Source organism: Lagenorhynchus albirostris, chromosome 16 (genome assembly GCF_949774975.1).
Source record: "Lagenorhynchus albirostris chromosome 16, mLagAlb1.1, whole genome shotgun sequence".
In the NCBI taxonomy this organism is placed as follows: Eukaryota; Metazoa; Chordata; class Mammalia; order Artiodactyla; family Delphinidae; genus Lagenorhynchus; species Lagenorhynchus albirostris.
In genome coordinates, this window is record NC_083110.1 from 74,395,194 (window position 1) to 74,416,878 (window position 21,685).

The 21,685-nt window shown below is 42.5% G+C and overlaps 1 protein-coding gene across 12 annotated transcripts in view; it reads right to left on the reverse strand.

Moving 5' to 3' along the window:
• Positions 1–16,441: 16,441 nt before the first annotated feature.
• The window catches only part of ATE1 (arginyltransferase 1), a 155,551-nt gene continuing 150,307 nt past the window's right edge, over positions 16,442–21,685 (reverse strand). For 10 of the 12 annotated variants that reach the window (XM_060126737.1, XM_060126743.1, XM_060126747.1 and 7 more), the window contains one exon: positions 16,442–19,772. In XM_060126737.1, the coding sequence (XP_059982720.1) occupies positions 19,594–19,772 (179 nt within the window). In that variant the 3' untranslated portion in view covers positions 16,442–19,593. Of the gene's footprint in view, positions 20,648–21,685 lie in introns of all 12 variants that reach the window. The other 2 variants (XR_009536173.1, XM_060126746.1) reach the window with 2 other exon arrangements.

A 21,685-nucleotide genomic window follows, 5' to 3' on the forward strand; every position in this document is an offset into this window, starting at 1 on the left:
GAAAGTTGCTAAATAAAGAGCAAAAACGAAGCACTTTACCTAGCTTTTCTATATGAACTGTACTTTGGGGCCAAGTAGTTGATGAGGGTAAGCTATCTCTATAGATAAAAAGTGAAGATGGAATGATAAAATTAGAATATCACCATTTTCAACCCCTACTTAAATAATGGATCTAGGCAATGATGACCAATGGCTGCTAATATAAAAAAAAAAAAAAGAGAGATACAACAAGTCATTTTTTGACTCTTATTGGGAGAATACACCATCACCTATGAAGGAGTCTTATTTAAAAGAAAAAGAAAAAAAAAACACTTGGATTTAATTAAGGCTTGAGATAGAACCAGCAATTTACTAGAAGTACAGGGGAAAGAGGAACGTGTTAAATGACGCTATGGGGATGCAGTCAACAAAACCTGGACTTTGGGAGACTCTGCAGGACAAATGACCAGGTTTCTTCAACAAATAACTTCCAAGGGAAAAAGGTGTGCAGAAGGCACTTACAGATTAAACTAAACTTGAGAGACATATCAATTGATTGCAATGTATGGACCTAATTTGGATCCTAATTTGAACACACAATTTGTAAAACAATTGATAATTGAGGAAATGCGAACACTGAAGATATATTCAGTGATGTTAAAGAATTATTGATGATTGCAAAAATGGATGATGTGATGCTAGTGGTTTTGTGGTTAATTATTTTTAAAGCTTATATCTCTTAAATGTACATACTGCAATATTTATTGATGAAACGATATGATACCAGAGTTTTATTCAGAATAATTCAGCACAGGGGAGGGGATTCGGCATAAAGGGCAGTAGATGAAACACCATGAGATTACTGGTGTTGAGTCTGTGTGATAGGTACATGGGGTTCATTATATTCTTCTCTCTAATTCGTATGCTTGAAATTTTCCATAATAAAATGTTCTTTTCTTTTTTTAATGGAATAACCCATACTTTCCAAAGGTTCTAGTCTCTCCTTTCCAATCTGATACCAAGCACCCTTAATGACCCACTGACACCTTTCAATAATCTTGATAAATTAATAACATCTGGAACTATTAACCACAATTCTCGTAAGTTCGGCATTCCTGCTATGTGACACACTATTGCCGTTCCCTCTTATACGAAAGCCTCTTTGGCCTAAAGAAGTATCCTGACCAAAGATACCCTGAGAAGGACCTCCCTACACACATGCCCACATTGCACCCCCCCAACACTAGCCTCTGGGACGGGGAGCAGGGAAGAAGAAGGGCATTATAACGACAATTATTATAACTCCCTCTTTCCAACCATCAGATTCTGAAAACTCAACATTTCCTCCTTTGAGAGGCTTCATTCCTAGAGAAATGAGTGTATGTTTCACAGAGTAACAGCACAGGCAATATTTTCCAAGAGGTTTAATCCAGCCTGAACTTGGATGTGTAGACAAGGGATGGTGGCCCTCACAGGATCATCAGAGGCCCTCCTCCCACCCCCAGTCTATGAACTTTTCTTCTGACCATTTTTTCTATTCTTTCTTTTTACTGTTCAATTTCTTGTGAGTTGTTTGGTTAACACAGTGATGCAGCAGTAATTTTAGCCTACAGACAAGACTATGCCTATCACTAAAGTGTTTGCGTCATAACTCCCGCAGAGGGACAATTTTTGGTGACTGCTACCTGTGAAACTACTATTTAAGGAGTTTTCAACGTAGAATCAAATGAACATTCTCATTTATCTTAGGCTATTTTCAATTATATTATAGAGTAATATATATTGATAATATAAAGCCATATTATAAATTCATCTTATTTTAAAGAGTAAACTATAATTGACTCATATAGCCTGGAAACACTAAGTTAATCGTGTTCTACTCCAATTCTTTGTAATCACTGACTTCTTTTTCTCCTCGAGAGTGGGAAAGACGGGGAAGGGCTGCCTTGCTTAACTGGTGGTCAAACATGAATGCGTCTTTACTGCCTAAATGTACTCAATGAGCAGTCTTAGACTGGAAAGAAAAAACGATTATAGAAGACATTATTGGGAAGATCGGTGAGATTAGACATGCCGTAGAAGATACTGTTGTGCCCATGGTTATTTCCTCATTCTGATCATGGCCCTCTGATCATATGAGACACACAGAGAGGGAAAGGCAAAGTGTCAGCCACTGAAGAACCGGGGTGAAAGGTTTGCAGGGCTTCTTTGTTCTATTCTTGCAAATTTTCCACAAGCTTGAAATTACTTAAGAATACCAAATCTTGAGAATTGATGAAGAATCTGAGCCCCGGGCCGGCTGGTACTAGAACCCAGTACTTCAACGTGAAAGCCTAGCGCTGTCCTGCTCCCCCCGAGTGATGCCAAGTGTGTCATTCCAGGAAAGGAGAGTATTATTCGGCCAAGGAAGAAATGATTCCTTTTCAAGGGCAGGAGAGGAGGGTATCAAAGCTGGGGCCGTCAGCACACTCTTAGGCCAGATGCCAGGGGACTTCTATTACCCAAACAAAATAACAGCAATCAGAACAAAACAAATATTCTGTACGGTTTAATCTTTATTTTTACAGGATTTGGCAGGAGACGTAAGGTCTGGAATGGTGGGCCTTTTGGGGAACTTTGTATTTATTAAAATGGTCTGGACACCGGTTCTTATTATTCTTTCTCTCCCTTTGAAATGGGGATGGAAAATCTCCCGATAAATGGTCAGAGGCATGGTCCAGGTCTGTGTAACTTCTCTCACATCCTTTTGCGCTTCAACATCAGAACGAACTCCCACAATTTACCCTCTTGAGATTCGGGATCCTCAGCTACCTACACTTGCTGAAAATGCTGGGCTAAGTAGAAACATTGGCCTTTGGTCATGGCAACAGCAGGACAAAGTTTCGATTGGAAAGCTTTGTCTGAAAGAAGCTTATAAATATTATACATTTACTGCATGAATCTAATTCATCCTTCTTAGAAGAGAGGACTTTTTGCCCTTAAAATTTACATTTTGTTACTCTACAAATTCCATGTCGTTTTCAGAGTTAACCTCTCCCAAATACTGAAATCCATCTTCGTGAAACAGCACAAAAGACAACCAGGCTGCTATGTCATAATGTAAAAAATTTAAAATTTTTTTTAAAATTTTAATTGTGGTAAAATACACATAATATGAAATTTAGCATCTTAACCAGTTTTAAGTGTACAGTTCTGTAGTATTAGGTGAAATCACATTGTTGTACAACCAATATCGAGAACGTTTTCATCTTTCGAAACTGAAACTCTGTACCCACAAAGCCACTACTCCCCATTTCCCCCTCCCCCCAGCTCCTGGCAACTAACATTCTACTCTCTGACTTCCAGAATTTGACTTCCAGACATACACATAGAATCAAACAGTATTTGTCTTTTTGTGACAGGCCTGTTTCACTCAACATAATATCCTTAAGTTTCATCCATGTTGCAGCATGTGTCAGAATTTCCTTCCTTCCTTTTTAAGGTTGAATAATATTCCACTGTATGTATTCATATTTTTTTCATTCGTTCATCTGGGCTGCCCTCACCCTCTGGCTATTGTCAATAATGCCATAAACTTAGGTGTACACCTATCTCTTTGAAATCCTGTTTTCAATTCTTTTGGATATACAGAAAGGAGTGGAATTGCTGGGTTATATGGTAATTCTATTTTAAACTTTTTGAAGAACCACCATACTGTTCTCCATAACTGCACCACTCCCACCGACAGTGCACAAGGGCTCCCATTTCTCCACATCCTTGCCAGCACTTATTGTTTTCTGGCTTTTTGATAGCAGCCATCCTAACGGGTGTGAGGTTAAAAATTTAAGGTTAGCATTTAATTGTACAATAAGAGGTCAACTCAAAGAAATATCAGGAATCAATGAAAACACATGGAAGGCATTATCTTATTTTAGGAAGAAATGTCCTTTGCTTGTTATTTAGCAAGACATCAGGAGGACTGGGGAGACTGAAGCTAGCCAGCCCAGTAAGGAGCCTACTGCATTAGATGAGCTGAGAGCAAACTTAACCAGTGTCAAGGGAACGGAAGGATAAAGATGCTATAACTACACTGGAGTTGGAACTGACAGTGTTTTTCAAGTGGTTCCATGTTGGACACAAAAGAGAGGAGTCAATGACAGGTCACTGAGGCTGCAAGGTGGACGACGGGGGAACTGATGCCATTCGTGGGCCCAGAGGGAAGAAGCAGGAGCTGGTGGTGGAGAACCAAGTGACACTGGAGGAGCTCAAGTATGGCGGCGTTAGCAAGTGGAGCTGGGGGCACAGGAGAGGATGACAGGTGACCCCACGAGCATGGATGGCACTGCTGGAAGAGACAGAAACCGGGGGCTGTTGCCGGAATAAAGGAATACTTATTAAGCTGTCCCACATGGTGTGTACCAACAACTCCTTCACCCTAAACGGGGCCAAAAACCTTCTCCAACTTTGGCCAAAACGTTCCAGCGAAGGCATGTATACCGAGAGGCTGGGGTCCTGGGCGGGTCCATGAGCAGGTGTCACCCTCCCCCGACCCCTGCCTCCCAGTCACAGGGGGTGCGGCGACTCTCAGCTCTTCATCGTGCAAGATGAAATCTGCTTGTCACAGGGGCGCTGCAGACCACAGCACTTCTCAGAAGTGGGAATCCCCTGCCTCTGCTAGAGGGTCAGTCACAGCTCCTGACCGCGGGGGACACGCAAAGCCCTGCACCTTCTCTGACAGCGGAGCAACGATGACAGGTCCTGTGGGTGAGGTGTAAGAAAATATGAAGAATACTTGCAGAGTTGGAAATACAAGCTACCTTCGATGCAGACAACATTTTGTCAACTGCATATGGAAGCAGCCATTCTCCCACAGAATACACTTTGGTGACAAAGTCAGTGTTTTTCAGCCATAGCAGGGAGGAGAGAACGTGGTGGAGAGAATGATTCAAGTCCTGAGCATTCTGCCTTCTATAGACCTGTCAACAGTTGACATTTCAGCTGCAGTAACTGCCCTCGACCTGCACACATAATATTTGCAAGGGGCGTGTGTGTGTGTGTGTGTGTGTGTGTGTGTGTGTGTGTGTGTGTGTGAATATATCTATGTGAGCTTGCATGCAATGGGGACACATTTGGTTTTCATTGTCCCTGATTGGCTCTAGGAGCAGTAAAAGATCCCCTTCCCCCAGAGTTGGGATGCAGGGCAGCCCAGACATTTTCCAAGCATGGCATGTGGTTTCAGTCGCTTGTCCCTTATTAAAGTCCGTGGGAGCTGTGAGGGTCTGGAACGTGTGGTCCCACATTCCCCTGAGGAAATGGGGCGCTAGTACCAGATTTCGTAGCCAGGACAACATCCAACAAGGTGTCTTATTCCAGACTGGGCCCCTGGAGTCTTGATATTGGTGACTTCCTAGATTACCCGTCCTCCCGAGACGTTGCATTAGATCCATTCGATTATGTATCTAATGGGAGCACATAAAAGAGGTGAGTGGGGTGTGGGCGAAGCATCTGTCTGGTGTCTTAGAGCTGCTGGGCCCTTCTGGGTGGGGAGACGGAGGCCTCAACCAAACAGATGCAGGGACAGTTAAGGCCCAGGCAGGAGACAAAAGTCACCTTACACATAAGAAAGGTGTAGGTGGGGACTTTCCAGTTTTGCTCTTACAAAGGGGAGGAAAAAAACCCAAAGCCACAATTTAAATAAAATGGATATTTGCTTTCTCTTTATCATTTAAGACAGGAACCAGTCACCTTGATTATCATGTTTCCATACTTCTAGAAGAAGAAAAAATGATCTAAAATGGATATCCATATATCTTCTCAAAGAAAATGACTATGAAGTGACCTTAGCTGAGAATGCCTATATTTTTAACAGCAGGTATATGCATAATTTCAGATTTCCTCTAGTCCTTTCTCATTTTTGTCTTTTTTCCTCTGACAAATCCTATTTGTTGGTCATGCCATCACCCAGTTTCATCCTCCGGGGCTTGTTCTTGTCGGAGTCTCTGCCTTTCTTCCCGGCCGCCCCCTCACACTGGGTGCTCCCTATAGGAGAGGCTCGGGATTCTCGAATATTCCAAACTAGGCCTCCTGGTAAAAACAACAAGCCAGTTTAGCTGATGGTAAGAGAGAATCTGGGCTTGCGGGTTTCGCGCGGGTGGGCTCCATTTCTAACCTGGGAGACGAGGCCGTGGCTTCCTCTCCTCTCTGCCAGGGAGACTCCTCACAGGCCATCCGTCCGTCCAGCCATGGCCACTCTCACCTCACTGAAAGTGACCCCTGGGGCTTGCCAACAACGGCACGTCCGAGTCTGCCCATCGTGACATGTCCCCTCGGCCTGTCCAGCTGTAGCGCCATGACTTTCTTTCAAGTTCTCTGTATTTCAGCAGGAACTGCATGCTGCTCCCACACATGCCCGTATTTCTGCCTCCGCACGGGATCCTAAACCATTCCTTCTGCTGGGACCACCTTGATCTTCCTTTCCTAAAACTGACAGCAGGGCAGAGGTCACCTCTCTCAGGAAACCACTCTGATTGCCTTCGATCTTCTTCCTAAGGACATCCACTGGACTTCACCTGTGCTCTTAGTCCGGCTCACTCTCCATCTCCTGGTTTTGAGGCTAACCCTCCGAGAAGCAACTGTCCCACCTCTGAATCTCTATGAACTCCAGGTGTGCATGTGGTCACAGTTGCAGACACTCAACACACAGTCAACTGAAAAAAACATGCACAATTGTGAGAGTTGTGAGTGAAGTTTTATCTGGGGCAAAATGAGGAAGGACGACAGCCCAGGAGACAGCCTCTCAGAGAGCTCTGAGGAACTGCTCCGAAGGGGTGGGGGGAAGGTCAGTGTTACATAGGATTTTGGTGAAGGGGGTGCGTGCAGTCAAGCGCACGTCTCAGGAGAAGGCCGCTGCTGGTCACGAGGAGCAGATGTCTCCGTTCATGATCTTAGTGCTTTTCTAGATCTGAGGAGGTGCAAGACATGGGCTCATAAAACCTCCTCCTGAAAAATATCTCACTCTCTGAAGCCCTGTTCTGCCAGTTTTCCCCAGGGCACAGAGGGCCTCATTCCTGATCTCCGCCCTGAACTCCTTTCAGCAGGTGTTGAAGGTCAGCGACTGCAGCGGCTAGTGACCTTGTAGAGGCAGACGGCGAGAGACAATTTTTTTTTTAACATCTTTATTGGGGTATAATTGCTTTACAATGGTATGCTAGTTTCTGCTTTATAACAAAGTGAATCAGTTATACATATACATATACATATGTTCCCATATCTTTTCCCTCTTGCGTCTCCCTCCCTCCCACCCTCCCTATCCCACCCCTCCAGGCGGTCACAAAGCACCGAGCTGATCTCCCTGTGCTATGCGGCTGCTTCCCACTAGCTATCTACCTTACATTTGTTAGTGTATATATGTCCATGCCTCTCTCCCTTGAGTGACAATTTTTTGTCCACACACATTTATTGTCACTGCTTCAAAAAGGCCTTCCCTAACCACCCCATTTAAAGTGGCCTTTTGTACAACTGGGGACAATACAGCAATCTTGTCTACTTGTTTACCTGTAAATTATCTGTCTCTCTCCCTAGACTGTAATTCCAGGAAGATGGGAACTCCCTCTGTCTTGTTCACTCAGTGGCAAGCACACCACCTGGCAGAGAACAGGTGCTCAGATAGTTGTTGGATGGATATATCCGTCAAGAAGTGAACGAATGAAGTACAGGTATGTGATGTGGGTTTTGCACTGGGCTTTCCAAGAGCAAGCAGGTTTGGAGCCCCGGGCCTCCAGGAGAGATGCTGCTTTGCAGGTCCAGGACGCGCTGGGCCACTTGCCCTGGAAGCACTTCTCCTGGCCAGCCAGGCGTAACGCACATGTTCTGCTAGTGGGAGGCGTGGTGATTCTCTACAAATGGCACTGTGCGTGAGTCTCTTGAGCAGCTCATGGTCCAAATGCCTTGAGCAACATGCCTCACATGGTCGGGCCTGTCCTTGAAGGCCTCATGAGCTTCAAGAAAAAGCAGCACCTCATAAAATTGGGAAGAGTTCGTGAATTTAAGACCAAGTAAAGTAAATAGCAATGAAATCTTCACAAGTTATGTTTAGCTGCACTTCAGCACCCCTACCCGAATGCAGTGGAGGAATCCATGGACGAGTGAGACCCTGAAGAGGAGACGTGTTACAAATGCCACCTGGATGGTGGTGAGAACTCTTTTCTGTACTTGGCAGAACTTTGTTTGCAAGGCTTTTCCCCTTTCAGCATCTCAGTTAGGTGCAAGGACTTCTCCCAGGGTGAAGAGTGTTCAGCATGTGTAAAAATGCCTTTGTGTCCATTGCAAGAATGTCTTCCCATATGTGAAGTGAATTTAAGAGGAAAAGACCAAATTAAACAGGGATTGCACTGATCTCCTTTAAGAATTTTCAACTCATGTTGTGCACCCTGTATTTTTTTTGGTGTGCAAGCTCTAAACCAAAACAGGCCTGTCCCCAAGGACTGGGATCCACATGCCCATTAGGCCAGGAATGCATTACACAAAGCAACCATTCTCCCAACAGCCAAATGTGCCCTCATGTGCCCTTCCCTGCTGAGGCATGTCAACCCCTAGTTGTTCACGGGGTCCTCTGTGCATTCCTTTCTCTCACTGTTCATATGTGTTAAGAGTCTGCAAAGTTTCATATGGTCCACCTTGGACTTGCTTCTTGGAAGGGCTTCCTACCCATTTCCACCCTGTGCTGGGAAACTAACTCTGAGGGGCAGACCCCGCCTGACGTCCTGGAGGCTGGGCCTCAGCAGCCCCATCGCCTGACGTCCTGGAGGCTGGGTCTCAGCAGCCCCATGACACCAGCACACGTTCTCCGGGGAGGTTTCCCCAATGAGGCCAGTTTTGCTGCCTCTACCAAGAGCCACATGCATCATTCCTAGGGCCCCAGTTGTGTTGGCTTTCTCGAGCCTTAAGAAATAATTGCTAAATGAAGATGGAATTCAGACATTGTAGACAAGGCTCTCGTGAGGAGGTAGCACCTGATCTGACCTTGAAGATCTGAATGTATGTCGCTGGAAGGGGTTAGCCATGACTGGTGAGGGAGCAGACCCAGCGATCAAGGCACCGGAAGAAAAGCGTTGGGACTGGAGCTGATGGAAGGGGGATACAGGAGGAAAGGTTGAGAAGTTGGGGCACACGGGTGGGGCAGCTTAGGCTTCAGCTGACAGGGAATGAGGCGCTGTCTGACGTGGGACCAGGAGGGCCGGATCAGATGGGCGCTGCGTGGGGCAGTTAAACTGACTGGAGGAAGCCAGGAGGAGACTGACTGAAAGGCTTTTGCAGTAATGCAGATAAGAGGTACTGAGGGCCTGCACTAGCCCCGTGAGGCTGGAAACACGGAGGATAACAAAGGAGAGATTAGGATACTGCGTCAGGCCTGGAGGTCGTGTAACTACATCATTAACCAATATAAAATGCTGTGTATGTGCAGTTTCCCCCCTCACGATCGCCTTAGTTGCAGAAGGAACAATTCAAACACATCCCAAATCTGAAAAAAAAAATCACAGATATGGGAAGCATAATTTATATCAAAAACACTGGCCCTCGTGGACCAGAAAAAAAGTTCACCTTTCCATGTATAATCAGAAGGAAAAAAAAAAAAAAAGAAAAAAGAAAAAGGCAAGGAAGTTTCTTTCTGCCCCCTGGTGGCTTTTGGAAAACTTAACAGAAAGGGCAGAAAGGAAAGGGGACCCATTTCTCCACTTGGCGCTCAGTGTCAACTGTGCAAACAGCACTCTAAATAAGCACAGACGTTTCAGACCTTCAGACACTTCAGACCTTCCCCGACACAGCTCACTTCCTGCCTGAGGTTGGCGAGTTGGGGTGGGACCACCGCCAGCATCCTCTGATAAGTGAGAGCAGGTGCTCTGCCCACCTCCCGGTTGGATGGGAGATTCGGCCACTGAGATGCTGAGATGCTGACCCTGCTTCCACTGGGGCTCTCGGAGCAGTTTGCTAGAACGTGACCTGCGAGCAGAGCGTTTCTGACAAAGCCCGGGAAACAGCTCGGCGGGCCTCCATGTCAAACTGCGCTGGCCCAGGGGCTGGGCACCCGCCTCCGCATACAGCAGAATCCGCTCTTAGTTAGGCTGGAGAAAATTACCATTAATATAAATACTTTTTCGGGGGTAAAAGCTAACAAATCGATTTCTGAGTCTCAGCTCACTATTCCCCCCCAGGCAGCATCCCCGGTCCTACACGATGTCACCCCTTTTCCATCCTAAAAACTGTGCTTTTGATTTCCCGACCTATCTGATGATGCTCTTCAGCTAACCTGTGGCTCTGTGCAAAGCTAATTTTAAGGTGTAATGCCTCCTCCCAAATTTGCCTTCATGCATAGAATCATGCAGGAGAAGGAGGAAGAAAAGCAGGAGCGGTTGGGGGCGAGGTGAAAACAGCCCGGTCATTATCGGTTAGACTGTAACTGGATAAGGCAGCCCGCTGTGTGCAGCGATCAGCGGAGCCCACGAAATGCTGCTGGCTTTCCAGATACCCTGTTGTTTAGTTTTGTCTCTAACAAAACAAACAAAAATGCGCATGATTGTACCAGGCCTCAAAACCCATTTTATTCTCCCATTATACCAAGGAAATCTTGAATAGGGGCGCCACTGGAGTGAGGCTCTCTCCGTGGGTTCCTATGAATAAGTGTTGCTCCACATTCTATTAGAGAAAGGCAGCCATTAGAAAGTTTTCACTCTCCTAACATTAGAGTATCCCTTGAACAGGCGTTTTAAATGGATTCTCATTCCACGGTCTTGAAGACCTGTTCCAATATTGTGAATCTGGCAGATAACTGTAATTTACCCGGGAACAGAATCTTTTTTATTGCTTTAAAACAATTTTGAATAGCAATATTTTAAATGGATTCTACATTTTCCTATATGAGAGTATAATGAATGTCTTTTGACCAATTCCTTGACAAATTCAGCACTGCCATTACCAATGTCAACTACAGCCGGCCTGAAGCTCTGTGCGCCCAGCGTCTGGTGAGATGTTTAGGGTCTTCTGCCTTGGATCAGTAGGGTTGACTCTTTTTTTTAAGATTTTGTTAAAACTTTATTTCTGTTACCTTTCTTTTTGGTGACATCTGCTTTGGGCAAGGTGTGATGGGCTGAAGAACAGTAGGGCAGAGAGGCAGTGTGCTTAGGCTTCTACACGGGCCCCAATTCACGCTCCTGATGAGGCTGAGCTCTGCTGACCTCAGGGCTTTGCCCAAGGTCACACGATTAGTACGTGATCCTGGGACATGAGCCGGCTTGCCTGTAGAGTCCAGGTTCCCTGCACTATTTTTTTTTTTTTTTTAGGCTTATAAAAGGATCCAGTCGCTAGTGGACTGTGGTCAGAAGGTTGCTCTAGGTCTGATATCAGCACCTCCCCACCCCTGGTCCACCTTCTTTCCTCATGCCCAGTCTCCCTTGACCGTGGGGGCTGTGCTGAATGTCGGCCGCACATACAGCAAGATGATGTGGCTCCTTCCACTCACATGTCATTTCCAGATCGCTTTATCCTTTTACTTTAGCACCAAAATTTTCTTCTCCTTATACCACACGGCCCAAGTGGCTTTCCTACGAGTAAGGCATGAACTTTAGCACCTGGATTCAAGCCCATTTTAGCTGCTAAGAGGCAAGTTTTCTTTCCTTTTTTTGTTTTTAAACCTTACATTTTGATTCTCCATGTATGTTCCAGATGGGGAAGTGGCTAGACAAGCAACCTGCAGATAAGCAAGGCCCACGACTCATCATCACTCACCGATAATGCTGACATGGAACAGTTTCCATAGCTTAACGGAGGCAGTAAAGGCTAATAGAAATGAATAAAGCACTCGTTATAATAAGCTCAAACTGTTCTCGAGATTTTTTTTCTCTAGACTTGGTTCCTTTATTTCCAAACTTTCCCAACAGAATCTTTGGTGACATTATCAGATGTTAATGACCTCAAGCACGAGCCACCAGCTGTCGTAGATGCAGCTTGGCCACGCACAGATGTTCTTCTGGCCTTCTTAATAAATCAGTGTATGGAATAGTATTAGGTAAACCACGGTGGCTCTCAAGAATAGGCAGAAAACCAGGGAGACTAGAGACAGTAATTCTTCATTTCTGTAGACATCATCCCTCACACTGTGTGGAGCTCCTAGTGGCCCGTGACCGACCTCGGAGGCTCCTTTGATCTCCCACCACTGGCAGCTCTGCTCACGGGGGTCTGCAAGCGGTTTTGGTGAAGTACCTCCAAACTAACTTCTCCGTATCTAAGTAACATGCCTCTGCTGAAATTCCTAAAGAGCTTCATGCTGAGAACACTGACAACACAGTTTTGGCTAGAAGTAGGCTAGCCAAATTACCCTTAAATATATAATAATAAAGGAATAAAAAAATCTTTAAAAAGCAGAGCTGTAAATCAATCTAATCTGTCTTCTGAGTCCACTTATGCACGTGAGGTAACCACCAGCTGTTGATTGAACAGTATAAGAGAGATGATATGATGAGCATTTATTTTTCCCACTTTCCTTTTGCAAAGTTAGTCACTGCATAATTTTTTGGTAGACTGCTTTTGGGGGATGCATTTAGATCCTTTTATTGCTATAGATTCAGACTTTGACAAATTTATAAATTTCTTCTATTTGATCAAAATTAACATGTAACTAGAACCATGAGAAAGATGCAATATAAAAATGGAAATAATAAAATAGCAGGAATTCTGTACATTTCTAAATTAATCTTCCATTCAAATTGTTCTTAAAGAAACACTATCTCTGTACATAGTTTAAATCATGACATGGCAGGTAACTTAGGAAACTGACACAGCCCCAGGGTGATGAGATACCACAAATTCATACATATGCATAGGTGCATGTAAATCAAAGATGGAATAGATTGCACAATGGAAATTAAGAGAAACCAGAAAGTGTCAAAATAAGTTGCCCCAAACGTTTTGCTGTAGTAGTTCCATGGTGTTTTGCCATATAGAAACCTTAAAAAATTATCAAATCATGACATAGTTTTAAAAATCGCCTTACTGCAGCACTGTCCAATAGAACCTGCTACAATGATGAAGAGGTCCGTATCTGCACTGTCCAACATGGCAGCTCCTCTGGGTTGAATTGTGTCCTCCCACCCAAAAGCTATGTTGAAGTCCTAACCCCAGTGCCTGTGAATGTGACCTTATTTGGAGTCAGGGTCTTTGCAGATGTATTAAGATGGGGTCATACTGGGTTAGGGTGGGCCCTAAATCCAATATGACTGAGTCCTAAAAGATGAGAAGACACAGAGAAACAAACACAGAGGGAAGATGACCACGTGAACACGAAAGCAGAACCACCAGAAACTGGGACGCAGCTCAGCCAAAAACCCCCAGGATTGCGGGAAGGGGCAAGGAAAGATTCTCCCTGGATCCATCAGAGGAAGCACGGTCCTGCCAAACCTTGATTTGGGACTTTAGCTTACAAAACTGCGTGAAAATAAATTCTTGTTGTTTTAAGACATCCAGGCTGTGGTAACCTGTTACAGAAGCCCCAGGAAACTAACACGACAGCCGGGGCCACATGTGGCTGCCGGGCATTTGGAATGTGGCTAGTGAGGCTGAGGGACTCAATTTTAATTAATTAAATAGACACATGTGGCTACAGGCTGTTATTGGACAGAACAGCTTTATCAGTTTGTATGACTTCTATAACAGTCTATTTTTTTTTAAAGATTTTTTTGATGTGGACCATTTTTTAAGTCTTTATTGAATCTGTTACAATATTGCTTCTGTTTTATGTTTTGTTTTTTTGGCCCTGAGGCATGTGGGATCTTAGCTCCCCGACCAGGGATCGAACCGGTACCCCATGCATTGGAAGGCGAAGTCTTAACCACTGGACCACCAGGGTAGTCCCTACAACAGTCTTACATATCCAAACCCTTTATCAAATTGACCCTTTGAATGAAAACTGAGAATAAATCATACTATCACCAGCATGCTTTAATTAAGTACACTCTCTCTCACTGTGTGTTATTACGGAAAAACCCGAACTTTTTGGCCGACCCAATATATATACATAAATACACACACACACACACACACGCGCGTGCACACACACAATCTTTGCTTTAATGGTCAATAAAATAACATCAGTAACGGTTAGCTTCCAACTTACAATCTGGCCATCTCTCAATATTTTAAACTGAGCTGGAAAAATGCATACAACTGTCCACACACAACTGAGCCAAGAGCCTTAAGCACTGAATCCACAAGCCTAAAATGCTGTTTTTCTTGTTTCATGATCAAAAAGCTCCATTATTTGAGAGATGCTATTCAGACTCACTGAATACCGAATTAACAAAGTGATGAATTGGACTTCATGAAGTATTCATGAGTTCTCATTTAATGCTAATTAAAAAAAAAAAAGGCCTATGTTAAATGATTTTAAGACCGTGGCAGAGACTGACAAAAGCATGAAAAATTAAGGTTCAGGGGAAAGTGTGATCCAAAATCACAGAGTTGAATCATGCAAGTTGGGAGTACAATATTTATACCGTTCTGGTACAAATCGCTCTAGCTGGCAACGTATAAATGATAAATAAATGTTTTAAAACCACTTTCTGCATACTGACTTCAATAAAATTGTAACGATGAAAGAAACGAAGATATTTGTGGTCGTTGCTAACAGTCTGCTTTATACCTGCCAGACAAGTGAGGTATATCTTTCTCTGCCTCCAAGGTGGCTGAAACATTTACTTCTGAGTGTCATATTAACAGGTAATTAACTATTAAAAATCACAAGTGCCACATAACATTTAGATGTGCTACGCTAGGGGGTTTTTTGTTTTGGTTTGTTTTTTAAAAAAAAAACAGCACTTCTATTTGGAATTGCTTCTTCATATTGCAGGTGAAGAGATGTGACGAGGAAACCAAGCTATACAAATCTGCAAGCTACTCTGGAGTCTAAAAGAATAAAAGTTTGGCATGCAAAACATATTCAGCAACTTTAATGTTTGGTCTAACTGCAACAGTTAATTGGAAAATATTTTCTGGATAGGACTGGATTGAAGACACCAACTTGACACTAACTGGATATGAAAAATGCAGTTTTACTTAGAATTAAATCTTAAACAGCCAACATACTTTTAAACGTAAAAAACTGAGCTAAATTAAAAACAGTGGTATGGTTATCCACCCTTTCCAGGTACGCATTTTAAAGACCTCTGTTCTACAAAGAATCAATGAATCAGAAGCTTAAATGGTTTTAAATAACTTTAAGCGTTTAAATAAGACATTTTCTAACTGGAAATTTTAGAGGTGTACAAACTGTAAAAACAATAGTGTAGGTCTCCCAGGAAATATTTAGTTGAGGGACAATGAGAGGAGGGGCACTAAGTTTTAAAAGCCACACATTTTCTGAAACTTCAAGTAAGGAGAAAATTCCTATTGTCCAGTGAAAGGCAAAGGGAATCAGGCAATGAGGAATAAGAACAATGTTGCCAAGTGTTACAAAGAACTGAGAAAAACAATTAATGCCGATCAATTACAACTCCTGTCATCCATAAGATGGGACTAAAGTCTTAAACCTCCTGTCTCAAAAGAGTATAGACACAGTGGAATATTATACAGCCATTTAAATGATTATTCTTCCAATCTATTTTCATTTTCACAGTAAATTAAGATGTTCAAAAAAATAGATGAAAAAATTATGAAACAATATACATGGCGTAATTTCACATTTATTTCAAAATAAAACATATACATAAATGTAAGTAGAAAAAAGTCTGAAAGGACACACACCAAAATGTGAATGACAGTAGTAATAGTGACAGGATTGTAAGTGACTTTTATTTTCTCTGGTATACTTTTCTATACTGTCTAAATGTCTTCTGGTGAACACTATCCATTTCAAATAAGAAAGATAATAAAGCTATTCCCATTCTGGAAAAAATATCAGTGGGATTTATAAGTAATATTCAAATCACTTGGGAAACAGGATTCATTTTATCATAAACCCACCAGGGTCCCCTGAACCGTAAAAAGACAAAACACTTTAAAATGTATTCTAGAAATAAGCTGTGGACTCTTGCGAAGGATGAAAGCACACTTTGCTTTGTGAGGTATTTATGAAAATTTCTCTGAAAACTAAACTTTTTAAGAGAAATTTATACTTGAGTTTGCTACTTAAATATTATTTCGAGTCCCTCTGGGTAAAAGAATGTCTATTCCCTGATTTATCTTGTGAAAAATTAGGGAATAGACATTCTTTTACCCAAAGGTAATACTTTACTTTTATTTATTCCTGAGAAAGAAATCCATCATGCTTTGATTTAGGTGACTAAGTGATCTGGGATTCCAATTACTGCAAATTAAACACTGTCATTCACGTAGCCAGTGGCGACCTCAGCTTCCTGCATACTCACTGCAGGTGAAATGTGCCAAGAATTCGAAAGATGGACACGTTGGCCTTTAAGTAATGACCACCAACAGCCGCTGCAGACAGGGAGTTTTATTTTTTCCATTCAAGCTTTATCAAATGGACTGTTCAAAAAGCATATACAAGAGCAAAAACTATCACATGCAAAAACCAAACGTGTTTTGTCTTACAGTCACTGGTTTTCTTTTGGAAAATAATCCACATTTGAGTAACTAGAGCCTAATTCAAACACTTCCCAATTGTTTCCACTTCATTTCCTTCTCTAAAGTGAGCAACAGTAGATACGTTTTAAGTAGCTGATCATCATCTTTCTCATCTTTATTCTACTGAAATAATATAAAGCTTTACCAAATGAAACCATATAGTGTCTGGAAATCTGAATATTCATTTACATAATAAATTCCAAAACATAAGAAATCATATACAACTGATATTTTGAAAAATGGATAAAAATTAGAATAAGCTAATATCTGAAAGCAAACATAAACAGTAATAACTTCTTATCTAAATAATTTTAATCAAATGAATAATATATTCATCTCGTAATAGCCTCTATCTTTCAGAATATAAAGAAAGTGCTCAGATTACATTTAAAAAAAATAAGATAACAAAAATCTCACAGAACTGAAATAATTTAAATAAAGATGACAGCATGGGGAATCTTTATTACATTTTTGCTCCCAAGACAGGGAGGCAGGTATATAAATTTACCTGAAATCAGAAAGGGACTGCAGCACTAAGATTGTAAATGCAAAGCTTCCAGCCTTGAAAAGATATAAACTATCTTTGAAAGGTTCTCATGCATCCTGCTTTAGATGAAAGCCGTTAATGCAAAATCAGATTTCTCAGCTAGACCGCTTGTCACCTGACCGAGCCAAGTCACTTTCCTTGACTGTCCTTTTCTAGCCCACTATCAACATTCACTCAGCAGGGCTCAAAAGAACAAATAACCGTCTTTTGAAGACACCTTGTTCATGAGGATCAACACACTGTCTACTCTCAGAAAAACAACACACGAAAATAGCAACCGAGTAGAAGAATCTTCGTCCCCACCTCCCTCTGGAGCTTCAATGGAGCCAACCTAGAAAGCCACGCACAGGGAGAGCACCACGGTTCCAGAGAGGGGGCTTAATCCTTTTCCTCTGAAGGGATCCTAAACTGAACTCTGCAGGAAAACACCAGAGTTGTGGTAAGAAGTAAGATCCAAGCTTTCTCTTCATCTGATACTTGAGTTGTGATCTTAATGAATTCCATTCTACACACCAAGATGAAAGTTGGTGTAACGCACCTGATGACATCAACCTGGACATTCCAATGCCAAGGGTACCAGGTATGGACCCACCCTACTTATTTTAATAATACTGAGATTACTCACAACGCTTCTGAAGTCCTATTTTGAAATTTCTTTCAACTCAATAGGATTTCAGGTCATTCTTACTCTCTTATTTATGCTTTGCTTAATGTTTAGCTGCTTAAAGTATCATTTTCATAAATCATTAAAAAATTAAGCTATCTTCACTTTAGAGGGAAATATTTTTTTATATGTTCTACAGATTCTGAAGGCAGTTCTAAATAAGAGTCTATCACATGCTCTTGGGAGACTATTTTGAAGGACAAAATTCCAGAGAACGCAAAATCCATGCCATCACTACTCCATCCCCAGCTAGCTAAGTACCTGCTCATGGTAGGTGCTACACACATACACACTCTCTCTCTCTCTGAATGAATAAATACAATTTATTTGGATGTTGAACTTCTAGACATCTGATTTTTAAAACCATTGTTTTATGATCCTTCCTTTTATTCTAGCTAGCTGAAATTATTTTCTAATGTTTTATACCTAAACTCAGTGAATTTAAAAGTTTAAAAATCGGTAGTGGGATTCAAGCCACTAAGTTTTATAACACGGTTTTTTAAAAGATAAATCAACAGAAAATGAAAATATGGGCAAAATGAGAAATGAAAAGGACTCAGTGGCCAAGCAGGTGGCAGCAGGTGGTGGTCAGCTGAGAAAGAGCACAGGAGAGCAAGCCTCCTCTGTCCCTCCCCACCTCCAGCACAGCTCGACTCGCCTGCCCCCCTCCCACCTCCTGGCACAGTGCCTGCCACCTTGAAGGTGGGGGACAAGGGACATCTGCTGAATGAGTGAAGGACCAACTAAGAGAAGGGAGAGGGAAAGAAGGACCCGCCTCTGCTGCAGACTAGTAAGTGCAGTGTCTCCTCTCTGGCCCCCAAATCAAAGGGCAAGAACCGGGTGGTTTCACCTCCTGCCCTGGAACAGAGGTCAAGATGATTCCTACTTCACTCAAATGCAATGCGTGGCACAGCTATAAAAGCAGTCAGATAGAAACTAATTTTTAATCAATAACCAAAAACAAGTGTCCTGAGTTCTAAGGAAATAAAAATTAGTCTATATTTACCTTTGATGGGGCTTAGGTCAAGGCAGGAGCCAACAACTTTCTAAAAAAACTGCACTTCTTAGATCTGAGAAATAACGCAAAGTATCCGTTTCGACAATATAATATATAGCTACGGTAATCACATATTTTATTGTCCAAACTGGGATATTTTGGAGAGTAAAAGGGAGCACGAGTAAGAATTATTCTGGGAAAAATAACTGTGCCAAGACAGCAGACACGAATAGGACTGTCCTGGGTAAAGAGACATCCGATGTTAACACAACAAACATCCTTTTTTGGAAGTTTGTACTATTTCCTTTTCTTCAAGTTTTCTATAAACTACATAGTATAACATTCGGCAGTAATGTAATACTGAACACTGAGTAACAGCTCAGTTTTGTTGCCTTGAGAAGACATTTTCTAAGTGATGACACAGAATTCCCACTTCTTCCCCACACCTAAGGTCTTTCAGCATAAACGAATGTTTTAAATGGCTCTGAGGAAACAGTTTGTTTTAATATTAACAAGAGAAGTTTACCGTCTCTTGTTCATAAAACAGACTTCCGAAATGATAAACCCCAATTATGAGTCTCGGTCATAACACATTTTAAAAATCTTTATATTAACCATGAGATTCTCACAAATACACTGCCACAAAATATTTTAGAAAAGCTATATAGCCATCAAAATTAAAAAGTCTAATCTGCGGACGGTTACAGAGTTTCCCCCGGGTAATGAACTTGCACTGCTGCACACGTCAGCAGCACAACGCTGGCAGGAGTGCCCGGGCAGAGAGGCGACTGAGCTGACTCAGTTTCTGAAGAGCAGCATCCGCTCGGAGCACGTCTGCCCCACCAGGCTCGCGTACTGCAGCACGGCGGCCTCCTCGCTCGGGTCTCTCTGCTGCTTCTTATACACACCGTAAGGCATTATGGCCTTCTTGTAAAACACCTGCAGGCGGTCAGGTTCCTTACTGCGATCTTCATCCACTGCATTAACAAAAAATATGGATTAAAAACAGCACCTATCAAATCACTTTTCATTTCCTAATTTAAGAATGTTTAACTGAAGTATAAAAATTATGTACTATGTATTAAGGTATCTTCTCTGAGCAGTATGTTCAAATGACACTGTGCAGTATTAAGACTAACTTGAGTATGTTAATAAATAACAAATGCCTTGCTGAAAGACAGTAAATTCCTTCCACAAAGAGAGCTGAAACATCAGGCAGAGAGACAAGGAATTGTATGCAATTTTTCAAATGGCCTTCAATGTCCTTATTATTTTCTCATACACGATGAAGTTTACAGCTCTCCAGCATCTTTCCTGAGTCTGATTTAAATTTATCTTGCCTCTCCCAGAGCCAACATTCACTGTGTGAAGTTTCCATTCCTGCAGTGAGGCTTTCTGTTGACTCAGCAGTCTGGGCTGACTTGAACTGGCCAGGTTGGGGCGATGGGCACTCGTGCTGCGCAGGCAGGAGGGCAGATGCTTGCAGCTTTCTCGGAGACGGCCACTATCGGTCCTCCTTTCTTCCACATAGAAGAACTCCTGGTTTTTAGCAGAGCATACTGTTTCCCAGCCTTCCTTGCAGCCGGGTGTGGTCCTGTGACCAAGTTCTGGCCAACAGGATACAAGTAAAGGGTTTTGTAGGACAGCTGGCCCAGGGTCTTTGCCTCCTTCCTTTTTCAGCCCTTCCTTCATTCTGCTGCTTAGAGCATAAATATCACAGTAGGAGCTCTAACCTCTGTCTTGCAGCTTTCTCTCGGTTCAGCAAAAACAAAAGCTAGAAGGAACCTGGGTACCTGAGAACTTTGTGGAACAAAACGGCCGTTCCAGCCCTGGACTGCCTCTGTCTAGAATTCTACATAAAACAGAAAAAAACTACCTTAAGACAAATTATTTTAGGTTTCTATTATTGGCAGTTGCTCTTAATCCTAACTAATACAGAAAACAATGTTAACAGCATCTACTAAAATGTTTTTTTTTTTAGATCATTGACTCAGCAAGACCAGTTCTCAGAATCAGCCCACAGCTGACTAAATATGAGAATCATCTGAAGAGTTTTTTTAAAAATACCAAAGCCTGGATCCTATTCCCAGAGATCCTGATTTAAAAACTTGTCTCAATGGAACCTGAGCATCAGTATTTTCTTAAGCCTAAGAGGTGGATTGAGAACCACTGTCCTAGAAAAACGAACACACCAGTGTTTATATATATGTGTAAGGATATTTACAGCAATACTCTCTGTAATACTAAAAAATTGGAAGCAACATAAATGTCCATAATGGAGAACTGGTTAATAAACATGTTAAGGTATATCCATACAGTAAAATGTTATACAGCTATTAAAAAGACAAAGGAGGGCTTCCCTGGTGGCGCAGTGGTTAAGAGTCCTCCTGCCGATGCAGGGGACACGGGTTCGTGCCCCAGTCCGGGAAGATTCCACATGCCGCGGAGCGGCTGGGCCCGTGAGCCATGGCCGCTGAGCCTGCGCGTCCGGAGCCTGTGCTCCGCAACGGGAGAGGCCACAGCAGTGAGAGGCCCGCGTACCGCAAAAATAAATAAAAAAAAAAAAAAAGACAAAGGAAAATAGATTGTTAAGTGGAAAAAAAAAATAGGTTCAGTGTTAAAAGCCTAGTATGTGCATAGAAAAAGATCTGGACAAACACATTAACCTGTTAACAGTACTTATCTCTAACTGTTCCCTTTGCCTAGAACTACCCAGCTTCTATTGGTTGCCCTCCCTGGACCCTGAGCCCCTTTTCTCTTCAACCCAGGGGTGGCAGTGGTTTCCTGCTGTTGCTACTCTCTGGGTCACATCTCTGTGCTCCTGGCTCTCAGCAATACCACTGCCTGTTATCACCAATTCCGTGAATTAAATGTTCTCTGTTGTAAATAC